The 19,596-nt window shown below is 31.3% G+C and overlaps 2 protein-coding genes across 2 annotated transcripts; one reads left to right on the forward strand and one right to left on the reverse strand.

Annotated features, from left to right (window-relative positions):
- Positions 1–621: 621 nt before the first annotated feature.
- On the forward strand, positions 622–7,180 carry LOC148301317 (general transcription factor IIH subunit 3-like). The gene is made up of 9 exons (XM_088273446.1): positions 622–802; positions 882–1,062; positions 1,138–1,236; positions 2,631–2,733; positions 3,216–3,332; positions 3,895–4,023; positions 5,006–5,141; positions 6,701–6,737; positions 6,873–7,180. Exons 1-9 carry the CDS (start codon positions 781–783, stop codon positions 6,934–6,936), a joined length of 888 nt encoding a protein of 295 aa, XP_088129572.1. The 5' UTR covers positions 622–780; the 3' UTR covers positions 6,937–7,180.
- Positions 7,181–9,588: 2,408 nt separating this feature from the next.
- Positions 9,589–18,846, reverse strand: LOC148301318 (uncharacterized). The gene is made up of 2 exons (XM_088273448.1): positions 18,258–18,846; positions 9,589–11,177 (listed from the first exon to the last, which is right to left on the reverse strand). The coding sequence occupies exons 1-2, from the start codon at positions 18,474–18,476 to the stop codon at positions 10,872–10,874; spliced, it is 525 nt and encodes a 174-aa protein (XP_088129574.1). The 5' UTR covers positions 18,477–18,846; the 3' UTR covers positions 9,589–10,871.
- Between the last annotated feature and the right edge of the window lie 750 nt (positions 18,847–19,596).

A 19,596-nucleotide genomic window follows, 5' to 3' on the forward strand; every position in this document is an offset into this window, starting at 1 on the left:
ATTGCGTGTTCTTACATTTAAATTCCATTCGTGAATTACATCAAACGGAACTTTTGTGTCCAATAAATATGATTATTTAGACTTTTTTAAAGTCTAATGTCCTAAGGATGACTTTTGTCGTCCACCTCCGTAGTGTAATGGTCAGCGAGCTCGGCTACCGTTCAGGAGGTCCCGGGTTTGATGCCCAGGGGAGGGGTAAAAAAAAATTAAAGTGATTTTTTCACACCAACGTTTATTCAATATTACTCAGGACTGGTACCTGAAGCGGAGAGCTGATCACCTTTCTTTCATGTGTTAAAGATCAAGATAACACTGCGTTTATATGATGCAGTGCCCTATGCACCATTGGGTGCGGATAAGGGTTTGAATGAAGGACGACTCGAAACTTTTGTTTTTTTTTATTTTATTCTATATTCGAGTGAAAATCAAATTACGGTTTAGAATATAACTAATAGTATGATTTTGAAAAAAAAAAAAAAAGTATTTTGATATGAAAAATGATTCCATACTCATCAAAATGCGCGACTATGCGAAATATATGGAAATTTATGATGATTCGTTAACTTTTTGTCTATGGCCAATACAAATTGTATAAAATCGGTCAACGATCGTAAAAGTGATCAGAGTGATAATGGAACTGAATCGATCTTGTTTTTTAAACGCAACCAGATATACAAACGTCAAAAACGAACAACTTGCGAGCAACTCTGTTTTTTGTTTATTAGTGTCGAATGTGGAACGGAATATCCGTATCTGAAACTCTGAAATAAAATCTTCGATATGGCGGCCGAAAAAACTGATTGTAATATTTAATTATATCGGTGCTTTTATATTTAAGTGATTATTCATTGCATGTCTAATATTCCAATATTTATTTTCAGCGAGTTCCGAATCAAGTTTACTGGTTATAGTCATTGATACAAATCCGTACCAAAATTTTATTCAAGACAATCCAAGATTACTTGTACACTGTCTCGATTCCGTCATCGCCTTCGCAAATTCTCATTTGATGCAAAAAGCCGAGAACAAAGTTGCTATTTTAGGATGTCATCAACATAAAAGGTAGCGGCGTTTTGAGGTTATAATTTTTATAACATTTCTGGGAATTATAATTTATTTATTTGTATTTATTTCCAGCGAGTATCTATTTCCAAGCCCCGGGAAGCCTCTGGAAATACGACAAATCGATGGTCAATATGAAATGTTTACATTAGTTGAAAAAACAGTAAAACTGAGGTAAGCTAATGAGGAATTTTATAAGTCGTCCAATAAGCGCAATTTATCTATTAGACACATAAAGCTGGGTATACACTATGCCAACTCGTATCTCTCTGCAGTATGGATTGCTATTAGTCACAGAGTATTCGCTCTCTGACCCGATCAAGATGGGTATATAGAATGTTTTTTTTTAGAGGTTTGATTTTTAAACTGACAAATTTGTTTTTGCACTGTCAATTTGACAGTTGACAGTTGATTTATAGTCGGCACGTTTTGCCATTTCACCATGAATAGACTGAATGACCATTATGCGCATCGTAGGTTCGGTGAATGGGCCGAAAACAATATTCAGCATGCTCCTCTTTTTCAATTTTTCAATTTTTTTTTGTCGATGAGTACATTTTTAGTTAAATGGCTATGTCAATAAGCAGAATTGCCAAAAGTGCTATATGGGCAGGTGGAATCATTGACCCATATTTTTTTAAAGACTATGCTGGACAGAATGTTACGGTCAATGGAGAGCACTACAGAACCATGATTACTGACTTCTTCGTACCTCAGTTGAATGGCATTGATGTGACAGGGCTGTGGTTTCGACAACATGCCACACTGCGGGTGCTACCATCAATTTACTGCGGGAAATTTGAATATTACCTTTAAAAAAAATACCCTATATATTCATGGAGTGCGAACCGTTGTACACTTGGAGCTCATGAATGTATCCACTCGTAGCCATCGCAGAATGCTACTTATTAGCAATCATAGTAGATATACAGCTTAAAAAAATTAATGTTGCTCATTTATATTTACTCAATAATTATTGCACTTCATTATACCTTCCTAACTCTATGTTCCTGTCATTCCTAATTTGTAAATTGTATGTCCATCGCAGGCCTTTTGATAGTGTTGCCAGCTCTGAAAACCACCTTGGTGGGCTAGACACGTTAAAAATTGCCTCTCAAAAGGTACCTACCAGTACCTACTTTTCTAGAAATTTGGATGTTTGTCTGCTAAATTAGATGACAATGGAAAAGTTTGTTACTAAAGAAAGCATTGACTCTCAGTGAGTTATAACCATGAAAAAAAGAAGACCAATTGGGTGTCCATTGTTTTGGCTCAAATATCGCAAACGCATTGTTTATATATTGTGGGTTTATGATTTTCATACTCAAATTTATCAAAATTGAAATGTTGAAAAACTCATTTCATCCAGCTTCAATTTAATGTTCGCAGTAGATAAGCAATGAAAAAATGAATATCAATAAAAACAATTAATTTTTCTGTTATCTTACCATCCAATGTTTATATAATCAAATGTTTTCTTATTTGACATATTTAAAAAATTACTCAAGAATATGTTTGTAATGATTTAAATAGATTTGTGATATGAATATTATTTTTATTTTTTCCAGATTAGGTGAACTGGTTCGAATGTATGAAGACAAAGCAGACTCCACTCCTGGAGAATCTTTATTAGCCGGAACAATAGCTATGGCTCTCTGCTACATTGCTAGGGTGAAAAATATTTATTTAAATATTTGTATTTATTGTAGTACAAGTTTGTAACAATATCGGTAGAAAAAAACTAAATGGAATTCTATTTAGTAACCATTTAGACCTGAGCTAATTTCCTTAGATAAAAATAAATTATTGAAGTGTAATAGTGTGTGCTGGGCATGTACAGAAATAAGTTCATGTCAGGTTTTAAATATAACCATATTTGTGGAGAGTTTGTTGAAGTAATTCTTTAAAATAATAAATAGTCAGTATTGATCAGCAAATTTTAGTTAATTATCATAGCATGATATAGAATGACAATCTGCAGTTTCGCAGTTCATTATAATTGCTGTGCCACCATCGCTTTCTTGTTATTTTACTAAATATTCTTTTATAATGTTGAAAATTATAAAATAATGTTGAAAATTTACGAATTCTTGACATTATTTTATACGTATTGAACGTGTTAATGCATTTTCCTGTAAAATTTCATTCCTCAGATGAAACGCCAATTACCTCCCGGGCAAAAGCAAAATAGTCGGGTCCTAGTTATTACTGGCAGCAGTGACACGGCAGCACAATATATCAACTACATGAATGTGTTCTTCACAGCACAGGTAATAATTTATATTTATACTACATACTTTATGTAAACCAAAGTTCTTTTGCCTCATAGAAGATTAGCCAATTTTTTTCTCATAGACCCCAGCCTGCTGAATATTCAATATCCCTACACCTATTAACACGTTATTGTCATACGGTTTTTTCATCAACCCCGACCCTAATTATGCTCAAACAGTCTGCCTTATGACTATCAGTTTAATAATTACAAGTAACCGCAAACCCAATTCCGATCTGTACAATGTTTTTTGGAGTCTCTCACGCTCTACCAAAAGTAAGCAAGTAGAATTCTTATAAGTGTCTCTCTCTACTAGTAGTGTGTAAAAGACGCTTTTAAGTGTTTCCCGCAAACAATGTGTTAATATCAAATGTGTTTTTCATATCTGACATGGTACTTCATACTGACTTTAACAGAATTTCATTTTTATTTATATAGATTAAGAATGAAATATGTCAATGTTACAAACACAAATTTCAATTTTGAGAGGTCCTTAGTATGTGTGCTATTTGCAGATGCTGGGTCCGAAGAAAATATAAAAAATTACCTATTTTTTTCAGAAACAACAAGTCCTTATTGACGTATGCTCTTTGGATAAGCACCTCAGTTTATTACAGCAAGGTTGTGACATCACCGGAGGACTCTATCTCAAGGTTCCTGCGCTGGAAGGACTATTGCAATATTTGCTTGTAAGGCTGCTCAAATGTTTTTGTGTAATTAGCATAATTTATATTATTATTTAACCTCTTAAATATGTAATATCCTAAATACTGATAAAAAAATTAATCTTGCTATCTCAACAGAGTAGATTTATGGAAGTCTAGACTTTTGCTAGGTTTATAATCTGTATTTATTGTAACTGCAGACAGTTGGTAGAATTCCATATTGAATTGTTGGGTAATATATCCAAAATAAAACAAGGTTTGTTGGATTGAATTCTACATTTATTTACACTCTCTACTGAGACACTACTGTGTTTGATAATGTCCTAAGAAGAAGAAACGCGTCACGTATTAACATATTGTACATAAATAAATGTAGAATTCAATCCAACAAACCTTGTTTTATTTTGGATATATTACCCAACAATTATAATCTTTAATCGGCTGTTTTAAATGATCGCTTTATACACTGAGTAACATTCGCTATTCTGCCCATGGTTGAACATCCATATCACCATGATTTTTAAATCTTGTTCGTTCAATAGAAAATTTTGAATTCAATAAACATTTATTGACTTTACATTTATTTTGTTGAACTCTATATTTATGCTTTAAATATTAATCAAACACTGATTCAAGTCTACTAAAATGTTTATTTTATTTTTAAAACATAAAATCAATAATTCTGAGGCAATTGTTTTGACATTACTTTTAAAATGCCCTAACAAGGTGAAACATTTAATGTGTAAACATGGAGTTCTACTAAATAATCACCAAGTCAATAAATACTGTGTAACATTCGCTTTTCTGCCCATGATTGAACTTCCATATCATTTTGATTTTTAGATCTTGTAAATACATATTTGATAGAAAATTTCTAATTTAATGTAGATTATTGAATGATCAGCTAATAATTTTTCTTAATGCTGTAAATGCTTAGACTACCATATTTAAAAACACTATGTATTTGTTTCCCATGGTATATTTTTATGGATTGAATGGTTTTCAGTGGGTTTTCCTTCCGGAAGGCCCCGTAAGGAAGAAACTAGTTCTGCCACCAGCTGGTCGAGTGGACTACAGAGCCGCCTGCTTCTGTCACAGAGAACTAATCACTATTGGATTCGTATGTTCTGTTTGCCTTAGCGGTATGTTGATAACTTCACACCTATTGAACATTAATTATAATCTTGTAAAAGAAAAACACTTGTTTTTTTACCACTTGAGTTTATTTTATTATGACGACTAGTTTCAGAAGCTATGCTTCCATATTCAGGTCTAAATATAAACTTACATTTTATATTTCGACTTGAAGATGGAAGCATAGCTTGCGAAACTAGTTGTCGTAATAAAATAAACTCAAGTGGTTAAAAAACAAGTGTTTTTCTTTTACAATTTCATCATGTCGCTCACTCCTTTCAAGAACGTCATAAATCGAAAATCGTCAATTTTCAGTTGTGCGTGTTTTCCGAATGCCCAGAAAATGTACTATATCCCAGCAAAAGAGGCATATTTTAAACTTAATATTTACCCGCTACAGAGCAGATAGTGTTGTTTTTGCATTTTGAATAAAATGTATTGTTTAGTTATTTTTTTTAAATATACTAAATATTTTTCAAATGGAGAAAAAACCTTCAGATTTTATCTAAAAGATCTGTTACACAGTAAAAAGTTCAAAAAGTGGCTTTATATTTATTTTTAATACATTGTATTATATTTTTCAACTTTAAAAACGTTCTCCTGAAAAATCAAGTATTTTGATTTATGACGTTCTTGAAAGGAGTGCGCGATGTCTTACCACAATGTGAATGCCGAAATAATAAATAAAATTATTATCTTGTTTGCTTCTTAACACATTGTTGGCGGGGGGTTTTTTATCTACCCCAACCCTAATTAGTATACATATTAGAGTCGTATAGAAATTCACAAATAACTGCAAACCAAACTCTGATCTGTACAGTGGTTTATGGCGGCTCGCGCTCTACCAAAATTAAGCAAATAGAAAGCTTATAAGCGTCTCCTGCTCTCTACCAACAGCATGTTAAAGACGCTTTTAAGTGTTTCCGCAAACAATGTGTTAATGTACAAAAATATAGTTTCCCAAGATACTGAGAATTCTTCATCGATTTGTTGCATACTTGGGATTTCAAATGTGCCAAAAGGAAAATGTCCCAAGGAGTGGAGATGTATTAATGCTGGAACCATCCAAATTGGCATTCTATGAAGTGTCTAATTTGTGTAGCCTGGAGGGTCCGATATCATTTTTCTTGAATCATCTTCTTAGGACATTATCAAACACAGCGTTTGAAAATGTCCTCAGAAGACGAAACGCGTCACGTATTAACATATACATAAATAAATGTAGAATTCAATCCAACAAACCTTGTTTTGTTTTTGATATATTACCCAACAATTGAATAATCCCTGTTATTTATAGATTTTAGCCTGAACAAAATACCCGCTATTAAACTTAAAGTTGAATTTACTTTTAAAACCACATATATACGATATTTCAAACTAGTTAGTGTATTTTGCCAGGTTATAGAACGTTGAAAACTTTATAATATGCCGAAAATATACAATTTTGACTTATTTATCATTAAGTCAAAATTGTATATTTTCGAGTTAATATTTTTTGCCAGTACACCCACGAAATAATAATTGTTTATAATCCACCTTTATAATTCATTCATTGTTTTTTTTTCAGTTTTCTGCAAATTTAGTCCTATCTGCACAACTTGCCAGTAAGTTTTATTTTTTATTTATAACACGTGCATTCATTTTAATAATACATACATTCATTTTGCATTATATTCAAGTACTTTAGTTTTTAAGTATTAAATGACATCATGTGTATGTTTTGATTATTTTTGTTTCAGCACTGTGTTCAAAATGGGTGGTACTCTCCCTATAAAACCAAAGAAGAAAAAACTCAAAACATAATTTAGATTATTCTTTATTTACTTTTCCTATCGTATTTGAAAACTTATTGTTTATTACCATAATTTCACATTGTTAAACATAGTTCATATGTATCTTTTTTATAATAAGAAATATATAAATTGATCTCCCAATATCAATACATGAGATCGTTGGAAATTTAAAAAATAATTTGTCCTGTTTCTTATTACAAGTGATATTTGTTTTGTATAAAAGTCTTATGTATAATACATATTACATTGTAAAAGTGGTGTTTTTTTTTTAGATGTTTACTTAAAATACTTGAAAGCATCAGTAGATATGTATATGTATTTTTTAATGAAATACATTTGAATCCTGAGAAGTGTAATTCATGTTTCTGCTGCGTCTGATAGTGCGTAGGACACTTATCAAATTGCTGTAGGGTTACATATTTCAGTTAAATTGAACATCTCTTTAATGGAAAAGAGACACAATTTTTTTTTAATGTTCTTACTCTAGTATATATTATATTTTTTTAACAAAGTTATTTTGTAAATTATAAAATGGAAAACTACAAGGTTAGTGCTTCAACTATTGATTCTATTTTTGTTCTTCTGAGAGAGATTTTGGGTAAGATATATCTATCATCTTTTCCAATGTTTATTCCCCTACTCAAATCGGGATAGAGTTTTTTATGTATGTTTAAGTATGGGAAATATTCACCCTTTATTTTTATCACAGTTTACCTTGTCAATACATGGATTTGCATAGCTGGCCACCTTATTAAAATCTTATTTATTACACTGGCTACATTATTCTCTTTTTTTTTTAAATATAGTGATGTAGTTTACATCTACAATGTGTCTTGTCGTATAAATAAGATACCAAAAAAAACATACAAATCGTCAAGTTTTACATAACTTTTATACGAAGTTGATCTTTTAAATATTTTAAAAATAAATATGCTTTATGAGAGCAAGAAAAAATCCCATTAGCAATAAGGTAAGACTTTTTAAAGTGTCATAAACAAGTTTAACTGTACAAAACAAAGATTAACTGAAAGATAAAGGCTTTATTTTACATATCTTAGAACGATATCACCTCCAAAGACAGAATTGGGATTATTTTTGTTAAGTGAACGTTTGAAAATTTTGCAATATTAAACCGTTCTATAAATGATTTAAGTATGGAGGATTTATTCATACCGATGTTGAAATAATGTTTTCTGTTATCTGATTACAGTAAAATTATCATAAATACATTAAAAACAACGTACACAGAATTTTTTTTAAATCAAGAATATTATTGTAGATAGCACCGATTGTCATCTTCTTAATTATAATCATTAATTAAAGTATGTCGTAATATAAATTATATATTTTTCAAATTTTAAGTATATTAAAAACATTTCAAAAGGGTTTGCTGTAATTTTTTTTTTTAAAAAACATTCGAAAATCCAGTGAAATGGAGGCATTGTTCAATCTGGGTATTGGTAATACACATTGTATTTTTATAAATAATTTATAAATTCATTCAAATTATTTTTTTAAATCAAATAAATTTTGGTGATTTAGAGTATTTTTTAAGACTACCAGCAAATAAGTTGTCAATTTTGCATCTGTTTGATAAACCACGCAATGATTTTGAAATTTTAAATAAAAAACACTTGTTTTTTTACCACTTGAGTTTATTTTATGACTACTAGTTTCGAATGCTATACTTCCATCTTCAGGTCTAAATAGAAATAAATGTAGACCTGAAGATGGAAGTATAGCTTCCAAAACTAGTCGTCATAAAATAAACTCAAGTGGCAAAAAAACAAGTGTTTATTATTTAAAATTTCATCATGTCTTACCACAAAGTGAATGCGGAAACAATAAATAAAATGTTTTTTAAATATTTGATTTTGTTATTTGTATCTTTTAATAACATATTTATAGATAAAAAGTAAGTTATGCACTCGGTTTTAATCTGATTTATATCAATGAATTTTTTTTTTGATGATGAATGTTGATAGAGCTTCAAAAATGGATAACTAATAGCAGGCACTTCATACTCTGCTTCCTTTTATGATCACTATTGTTACAATAATTAAAGAAAACACTTCGTTTTTTACCACTTGAGTTTAATTATAGACTACATGTTTCAGAAGCTAAACTTCCATCATTCAGGTCTGTATAATAACTAAAATATAAAATATAAAATTGTTCTATATTTAGTTATTATACAGACCTGAATGATGGAAGTTTAGCTTCTGAAACATGTAGTCTATAATTAAACTCAAGTGGTAAAAAACGAAGTGTTTTCTTTAATTATTGTAACATGTCTTACCACAAAGTTAATGCCGAAACAATAAATAAAATATCACTATTGTTAGGCACATTATCATGGATTAATTTACTTTGGTTGAAAATTGGTCATAGACATTTATAACTTAAATACTACATTGTTACTTTTTGGGCCCACATATTTTTCAGCCAGTCCTCTTTCAAATTGTGAATAGATTTGTTACCACACCCATTAAGCAATTCAATAATACAAACATATCAATGAAATAACTTGGATACTGCAAACAAAACTGTCTAGGAAGATCCAAATTCATCAGTTTGACATTGATGCACTGTACTAAATATTTCCATATAAGATCTAGCCGGTGCAGACGAATTCAAAGAGATAATAACATAAAAAGAATGCCACAAGACCATCATACTGCCATACAGTGACCGCAACTATTGACTTGTTAAAATCAAAATTTGGCAAAAAGATGATTTTTAAAAATGGGCTCCAAGGTCTTGTGAATTAACCTCGGTTGCCAATTTCCTTACTAACATTTTAAAAGCCGTTTAATTTGAAAAAGAACCTAAAATCTTACATTCAGAATGAGCTTGCCGCAGTGGCCATATGTTTAAAATTATCTTTAATATTAATCTTAGTTCTATAATTTTTTATATGTGAACACTTGCTGCAAGTATTCTCAGATAACAATAGATAACGATAAATTATTAAAAACAATATTTTATAAATAGGCTCTGATGCAATCAATCAATATAAAAATACATAATTATATTAATAATGTCACATATTGCGTACAAAAAAGATAAATATAAAGGTTTCTGCGTCCCTTCATTTGCAAATTGCCCAAAAGCCCAATGCCTACTACCATGATAATATTTTAACAAAAACAATTGTTTTCTTAAAACATTTTGTATGTCGAACATGTCATGTGTTCATACAATCATATAAGTATCTTCATAACATCTTTACCATATGATGGATTGAAAATATTACTGCGTAGCTTAAATAGTTAACACATTGTTGTTGTAGTTTTCTTCAACCCCGACACTAATTAGTATTCTAATTAGGGTTGTATACTAATCACAAGTAACCATAAACCCAATTTCGATCTGCATAATGTTTTTTGGTATCTCTCGCGCTCTACCAAAAGTAAAGTAGAAGTGAAAGTAGAGCGCATAAGTGTTCCCCTTTCTACCAACAGTTTGTAAAAGACACTTTGAAGCATTTTCAGCAAACAATGTGGTAATAATAATTGTCAGCTTGACGTATCATGTGATTTGAAGACGCGAATTAATAAACAAGACTACTGATTAAAATGCTCGTGAGGATTGATTTTTTAACAAAGTAACAGGCTTTTAAAAGTTAACAGATTTCAGGTACCTGATATGTATGACAGTACTTTATACACAGTGAATGTGTTTATTCAGAAGACGCTTTTTGTGGCCTAAATATTAGTCATACATAAGCTATCAAATTATTCTAAATTGTTTTATTTCATCCAATCCATGTACATCAAACCTGGATAAAAAAGATCCCAACAGACTTGAGCATTTTTCTCTTATAAAGAGGGGTAAAATGACGGAGCATTAAGCCAGCTGTTTTAAAGAGGTGACACTTCTTATATCCAGGTTCAACTGTATGTACCACGAAGTTTCATCAAGAATTATATATACAAAATAAAATTAAAACGCTGTTTCTTTTAAAATAACAAACGCATTTTCAATTTCTTTATCCATGTCTGTTTTGTCATCCAAACTGACATCGGAAATCTTTCGATCTTTCCTTCGTTCTTTGTCACTGCCGGTATGAGATATGTGCGTACCCCTCCCACTATCTTGAGTAGATATATTATTGGAAAGATGAGATTGGTGTAAGTCCAGGTCCTCCGTGGATCTATTGGTGTTTCCGTTTGATAAGCTGCCTCGCTGACTTTCCAAATAAGATTTTCCATGGACGTGGTATTCGATCTTCGTTTTCTGCTCCTTTGTCTAGAAAAAAATTTCATTGACATTGTTAACAGATATTAATTTAGACATAAATGTTCTTAAAGATATTAATTTGAACCTTTGAATACATCTAATGAAATGATACACATTCTCACAATATTTTGAGTATGTCCAATGTCAAAAAGCTGTAGAAAAATAGAATATGGAAAATATGGTGCCAAATTTACTCCCATAAAGTAGTAAAACGGAGGGCTTGCGAAGATTTGGTCTTATTTTACTCAAACATAAAGATATTCTTGTAATAAAATTTTCTGTAATTTGGTATTATGATTTATTTACAGTTAAACATTTTTACAAACTTACTGTCAATATTTGTAATATATTTAAAATGTGTTTGCACTATTTTTATGAATATATTTAAAAACTTACGTAGATACGTTCCAAAAGATTCCCCGAAATTTAAACAAAATATAAATTTACAAAACAGAAAATAACCTTTTAGAAAATTCAAAAATGATTCTCTAAATTCAAAATTCAAAAAAACAATGCAATTCGAAAAACAACGACGCACAGCGAAAATGAGTTTCAGTAACGACGCAAAGCGAGGTCTGAGTGTAAATAAATAAAATAATTGATAAAACTCCTTTAGAAAGTAAACTTTTTTTAAACCTCTAAGCGAGTAAGTTTTTTTTTTTTTTTTTTTAAGCGAGTAAGATTTCTTAAAATATACAAGTATATGCAGTGTAATTTTTCTTACATTTGAAAATTATTTATTAAATTGTGTGGTTTAAAAAAAATTTATTTGAAAATTTAATTTGACAGATAAAAAATAAAGATGGCAGTGCAACGTCTATTTTATGCATAATTTCACATGAATATTCAAGAATCAAAGCATCAAATGTACCATGTATGGCCATAGTCTCTTGAGGTATAAATAAACTCACTATGCACCATACGTCGTACTCATTTAAAGATTAACTTTTTAATTCAAAATCTTTATTACGACGTTCTTACGAGATAAGAGATTTATTGTTTTTTACGTAGCAGGGAGGACCTGCATGTTGGCTTAGACATATTTGTTTACTAATTCTTAAAAAATAAACAATCTGATAAAGTGGTGACTGCATAGGTATTATTTTATTCACTCATGATCTCATTACCAATTATGGAACGTACTCTCTCCAGTGGTGAAATCAGGCAAATTCAGTTTCAATGCGCAATATCTCCAAATTGTATGCAAATACAACAGAACCTCTATAATCGAAACCCCCGCTAAACTGAACACCCCTGTAATCCATACGCCCACTCAACCCTCCCGCTCTTCTTAAAAACAGAAATCCATGCTACCACCACCATTATGCCAGTTGCTTACTAAATGTCAAGGAGATGCTTTTACATAAATTGCAAGACAAAGCTTTTTACTTATCATTTATTAAATCTCGAGCAACTAAAAATTTTTATTTCCTTAAAAAAGTTGAATAAATACATTCAAAATTTCACAATACATGTAACCGACGTTACGTGTGTTGCTATGCCACTGGGAGGCCCGTCGTCCCAAGACCCAAGAATTTGACCCAAGTTGTTAACCCCCCTACCTATATTTATTAACCTATATAAACACCTAAATTTATTTTTATTTGTTAGTTTTAATTTGTACCAGAAGATGAAAACAATTGTCGTTATTGAAACTAGTCGTAAATAAAAATAAAACTCGATAAAGTGGATTATTCAAGTGTTTAATTTTAATAAAATAATCATGTCATTCCACAAAGTTAATGCCGAATCAATAAATAATATCAAGCCACTTATTGAACTTTTTACTGTGCAACAGATCTTTTTAATTAAAACCTAAAGGTTTTTTCTCCATTTGAAAAATATTAAGTATCTTTAAAAAAATAATTAAACAATACCTTTTCTTCAAAAGGCAAAAACAACACTTTCTGACCTGTAGCGGGTAAATATTACGTTAAAAATATGCCACTTTTACTGGGATGTAGTACATTTTCTGGGCATTCTGAAAACACGCACAACTGAAAATTGACAATTATTGATTTATGACGTTCTTGTAAGGAGTGAACGATATTTGTTTTACATATTTGATAAAAAATACCCTACAGATTCTCTGTTCTGTAATCTGAATGCTCCACTTATCCGAACAGAGGGTAAATTTTCAGCGTTCGGATGATAGAGATTCTGCTGTATTAGAAATTTCTTTTCCACAAACCTTTGACATTTGGTAAATAATAATGCTAATAAATTTGATGTTTTTACATAATTACAAAAATATTATCATTAAATATGATAGCATTATATTTTCAATGATGAATCATATTCAAATCAGATTAATATTTTTCTTCTGACGTTATTTATTGATGGAATTGAATGATAGAATTAATTTAAGATATGTAAGTTGTCTCAAGTGAGGTAGAGTATATTTTTTTACAAATAAGAAATACTTTAATTTAATTTTATCTTCTTCTTCATCTTGTTGTAGGCCTTGTGGCCAGATTTTAAAAGGGATAGCCTCCTGCGATGTCGATTCCCAGGTATCGACCCATCTCTTTGGCAGTCCGCCCGGGAGTCGTCTACCATGGGGTTGGCATACCATTGTCTCCTTCGTTGCCTTCCCCACCTAACGACATCTTTGATCTCGCATACTTCCCTGATCCTGGCGTTTCTTATGCAATAAGGAAATACTCTGATGACTTTCATGAAACACCTACAACTTTACTATCTATCATTGGAACCCTAACTGTTCATATAATAATATCACAGCATTCTTCCTTGTTTCCATCTACCTCTCCCCCCTCAACACCTTACCTGATCCTACTTCTTTTGCCTTCGTTGCTTTCATAAATTTAGAGTTCATTTAATATTTAATGGTGTAACTATTTATGTTGCAATTCATTGTATATTTTATTCATTGATACTTAATTTGCTTGTCCGCCTCCGTAGTGTAATACTCAGCATGCTCGGCTACCATACTAGAGCTTCCGGGTTCGATTCCCAGGGGGTTCAAATAAATAAAAGTGATTTTTTCACCTTAATATTTATTCAATATTACCCTGGACTGATACCTGAGCGAAGTGTTGATCACCTTTCCTTCATGTGTTAACAATCAAGATAAAACTGTGTTTATATGATGCAGTGCCTTATGAACCATCAGGTGCGGATAAGGGTTTGAATAAATATATAAAAGCACTATCTGCCCTGTAATTACAAATGGTTGTATAAGGCTCAAACTTTTAAACAGTATCACTGTTTATTTTGGAAGATATTGCTTCTGTGCAATAAGCCTGCCAATGTACACTTGTTCTGTATAATTCATGAACTCTGAGCATTAAAAACGCTTACAACCAGGGGTGGGCTGCCAAAGTAGATGTGGAAGGGGTGTGGGGGGAAGGGGTAGATGTATAATTTTGTTTTAACTATCCAAAATACAAAATAATTAAAAATAATAAAAAACACAATCAAATATATATATGACTTATTATTATGGTAGAAAATTCTTTAATTCAGCGAATCAAATATTTATATTAGTAGTAAATATATTTCTCCAGAAATTTTAAAAGGCAACAAAGTTTTATGTGTCATAATACATTTAAACCAACCACTGAAATTGCATTTACTTACTGATTTGATCAGAGAATATTGATTAAAATTACAAAGAGCTCGCCGGCCCAAGTCAAATTTAACAAGGGGCTCGCGCGAGCCCCTCCGAGCCCCCTGCAGCCCACCGCTGCTCACAACCTAATATGGGCTGGCTTAAGCGATCAGTCTATATACTGTGTAATATTCACCATTCTGGCCTAATATCTGTATTGAATTGAACATCCATGTTGCCTGAATTATTGGAAGTTAGTATATGGATAATCATAATAATCGCTTTCATATCTCAATTAGTATTTTGTGAAGTAGATAGCTTTCCTTTTCTGGTCATAGGTATCTTTATTATTTATTTTCACCTGTTAGGATAGTTTCAAATACAGGATTTAACCCAATCTAATGAATTGAATCATATTGATTTATATTTTTAAATTATTATTTTTTTATTTTTTTTTAGAACAAGTATTTGGACACACTCAAAATGTTGTAAATAAGTTATCTGGTCAAATTATAAGCTTAATAATAAAAATGAAAATGGTATTTTCTGGCGTTTCTCATGTGTGTGATTATAATCCGGGATTCGGATCTCACATACTAATATAAGAGTTTCTGCTTAATAAAAAAGCTTCTTTACATCTCACCAATAGATGTCTCTAGTGAAGTTTTAGTGATTCATGAACAAGGTTTCTAAATTGGTTCATATATATAGAACTTCCAAGAATTTGAGTAGTGTGGTTGTCAATAATGGGTAGAATTGGTGAATGTTACACGTGTGTAAAGTGATCACTTAAACCAGCCTATGACGGTCGTAAGCCCCGTAAATGCCCAGACTTCCATATTCTTTTTCATCTTTGATGAGATGTCAAAAAATAATATGAAAATAACTCCTGTAATTGGAGATAATCCAGATTTTGTGAACAAGTATTTGGACACACTCAAAATGTTGTATATTTTTAAACACGTTTGAATAGAAAAATAGCAGTAAACAAAACTGTTACATACTCTGCTGTAATATTGATAAGCCTTTAAGCCAGGCCTGGCCAACCCAAATAGAATCCCGGGCCGCATCGATGACTTAAAATTTTCCCAAGGGCCGCATGCAGACATTAGAATTGATTTTTATAATAACGAATTTCATACTTATTGATTTTTTGTAAGCAAATATAAATAATTTGAGTGCGGAGGTAATCAGAAAGTAAAATCATTTTAATTGTGAAGAAAGAAAACATTACTACGGACAAAAGTGAGTAGAAAACATACAATGAACTAACAAAAAATGTATTTGTATAGTAATAAACATTTTGAAAATTTTTAACAATCAAAATTATAAATTAGGACACATAAATCAAACCATAGTAACATTTTTATTTCAATAAAAACCAATTTATATATGACCACTCAGTTTGAGATTTGAGTTCTCTTCGCTTACTTACATTTTCTAAATCTATTTCAATTGTTAAAGTTGCACACTTTTACTGGTTTTCGAGATTTTTTGAGATTGCGTTAAATTGGCAATGCTGAAGAGCGTGCGAACGGATATTGTTCACTGTTTTTATAACAACATGCATGACTTGGCTCATAGAATACTTGGGGGCATAAATTTTGTTGATGCATCAAACCGTGTATCACAAATATATCACTGGTTTAAAAATATATTCTTAATACATGGCCGCGGGCCGCACGTAAGGGCGTTGCGAGCCGCATGCTTTAAGCCTTTATTGGTGTCAACCAGCTAGCGCCAGCTTTAATCCATTTTTATGGCTCAGAACCGCTCAGACTTTTAATAGATGTAATGGCGTCTCGACAAATGCTTCTGGGTTTTCTCCACTCCAAATTTGGCAATTCTGCTTATTGACATATCCTTTTGACCAAAAATGTGCCTCATCGGTGAACAAAATTTTGAGTTGGAAATTGGATCAAGCTGAATACAAGCTGTAGAAATAATGCTGCCAGTTTAAAAATAAAACCTCAAAAAAATACCCTATACTTGACTTGACTAAAAATTTGTATCAGTACACCTCGATTTACATTTGAAATTTTAGAATTGAAACACTTGGTATATTTTGTTTGGCTAATTAGCATTTTTGTTCACCGTCAGACATCTTCAGACCTATCTGATAAATATATAATATTATGAGATAAATATCTGTTGAAAATTACCACTTGATAATTTCCAAGAATATTGTTGTTGAGATACGATAGTATTGAAAGGGGAGTCACATAAAATTAACTGATTGATTAAAAAGATAATATTTTAGTTTTTGTACTAAACGCATGAATAAAGGATTACGCAGATAGCCAGTAATGGATTAGATAACAAATAAATACCTTCAGTAGGAGGTACGATGATAATAAACCCTTACACTAAACTGACTTATAAGTGTTGTCATTTTTCAATTTTGGTACAAGAAATTGCATTTTTTTTACATAATTTTTTAGTTCGTTTTACTTGATAACAAATAATTTTGTTTGAATATATGTGAGAGAAGGTAATGTCAATATTTATTCACAAACTTTAATAAAAAAGTAAATATGATTATTTGTGTTCTTTTCAAATACACAAATATTTCAATTGTAACACTTTGTTATTAATTAAATGTTTATTTTTGTCCACCCAGATGGACATTTTTATCTCCTTCGGGAATTAGTTTTTGTGGACATAATTATATCTAGGGAGTGAGTTTATTTTTAAAACTTTAAATATTTTTTTATAAGCTACATGTATTCTTGAATGAAAAAAAAAATATTCACAGCAGTAAACGTATTTCATATCAAATTTATAAATGCTTTATTTCTTGGGTTTTTTTTGACAATGTCATTACGATGACGTCGCACAAACTTTATTTTAAGGAAAATGTCATGTTTAGAATAGAAAAATAGTCTAAAGTGGTATTTACGTGTTTAAACATAACCACAGATGATAGTACAAGTGCCATTTTAGAAATAAATGTTATCGGGCTTTAGTTTTAAACGCGGCCGTTCATGTACGCCCATACTCTTTTGGGGAAAGTCTTTTTTTGGATAACCATATACATTTACTTGTATATAATAATATGTGAGACCTGAACATTCTCCGTGATTGTTTGAGAAAAGAAATGTTATATTGTTACAAGAGGAAGCTTTGATAAAAACTCATTTTATCCTAAAACTTTTTGTTTACCAATAAATTTACCAATTAGACTCTAATTATTAGAGTATAGGTCGTAAGCCTTGTAAATGATGAAAAAAAGCTCTTTATCTCTGTTGAAATATCCATGAATATCTCAATATGGGTGTAAATTCTTCAACTGATCTTTTTTTTAAACTGCCAAATCCTTATCTATAAAAAAATTAATAGCTAAAAACGTCAGTTAATACTAGTGCAACTTATAGGAAGACATGGGCTGTTCGACGTATGAGGAGCTGAAGAGGGTTTCACAAAATAGAATGGAGTAGAAAAGGAGGTGTCATTTGTTGCTGCAGACCAATCCACAGGATTAAGACAAAAGAAGAATACCAGTGCAGGAGCATACTTACTTCATCTCCGTATAAATCCTTTCCTAAAGGCCCTCTCACTTTGAGGTTTTGCTTCATCCTTCCAGAACGCGAGACCGACAGCTTCCGCTTCGTATCGTAAGGAGCGGTAAACTCCTTATTGTCATCTTCGCTCATCAACTCGGGTTTGCTCTTGGAATATTTCTTCTTCTCAGTCGACAGTGATCCATGTGTGAACAGATTCTTGAAAAACTTGGCCATCGTGTCCCATACACTTTCAGCACACTGTCGCAATGATAACAATTATGCCTATATCATCTTATCATTCTCGTTTTAAGTTTTATCAATAAATTGCGAAATTGTCATTTACAAACGTTTAACTTTTAAAACATGACCCTGGCAATAATTATTATACTAATTTACACTTTCGCAGTATACATTTGTTCGCATTCGATTGAAGATTTCAATTTAGTCCAGAAAAAACAAACAAATCAATCACGAGACATTTGTAATGATAATTAATTTATCACAGATTGTTTAATAAGAGTTTTTCAAAAGTTATTAATCACAGGTTTACAAGTGAGAACGTTTAATAATAATTTTTAGTACTGTAATTGAGTTTTAACACATACTGGGACTCAACGTCCTAACAAAATATGCGGTGCAAATTTGTGAGGACAGGTGACTTATCACTTAATTCTCTTATCTGATCAGCTACAGGGGTATTCAACTTCAACTTCCTACGGTCAGGATTTTAATTTAATAACAACCATATTGTAGCAATGTCCGCCTCCGTGGTGTAATGGTTAGCGTGTTTGGCTACCGTGCTGGAGGTGTGAATTTACACTTTAGTATTACCCTGGACTGGTCCCTGAAGTGCAAGAGTGATCACCTTGCCTTCATGCAAGTAACAATCAAGATAACACTGCGTCAATGTGATGCAGTGCTCTATGCACCGTTAGGTATGGATAAAGGTTAGAAGCAAAAGAAGATATTGTAGAGGACTGTATTAAATTTTATAAAATACAAATTGTATGTTTAGATCTGAATTTTTTTTATTATTAATTAAATTTTTTCTAACCCTCATCTGCACCCAATGGTGCATAGGGTAATTTATTGTATGGAAATAGTGTTATCTTGATCATTATATACATGAAGGAAAGTCAGCTTTGCCCTTCAGGTACCAGTCCAGGGTAAAATTCAATGAATATTATTCTTCCTGGTGGTGCATAGGGCACTGCATCATATAAACGCAGTGTTATCTTGATCATTAACACATGAAGGAAAGGTGATCAGCCCTCCGCTTCCAGTATCAGTCCAGGGTAATATTTAACATATATTACAGTGAAAAAATCACTTATATTTATTTAAGCCCCTCTGG

This window comes from Brachycentrus maculatus, unplaced genomic scaffold (assembly GCF_059751285.1).
Source record: "Brachycentrus maculatus isolate JH-2025_06_01 unplaced genomic scaffold, ASM5975128v1 h1tg000577l, whole genome shotgun sequence".
NCBI lineage: Eukaryota > Metazoa > Arthropoda > Insecta > Trichoptera > Brachycentridae > Brachycentrus > Brachycentrus maculatus.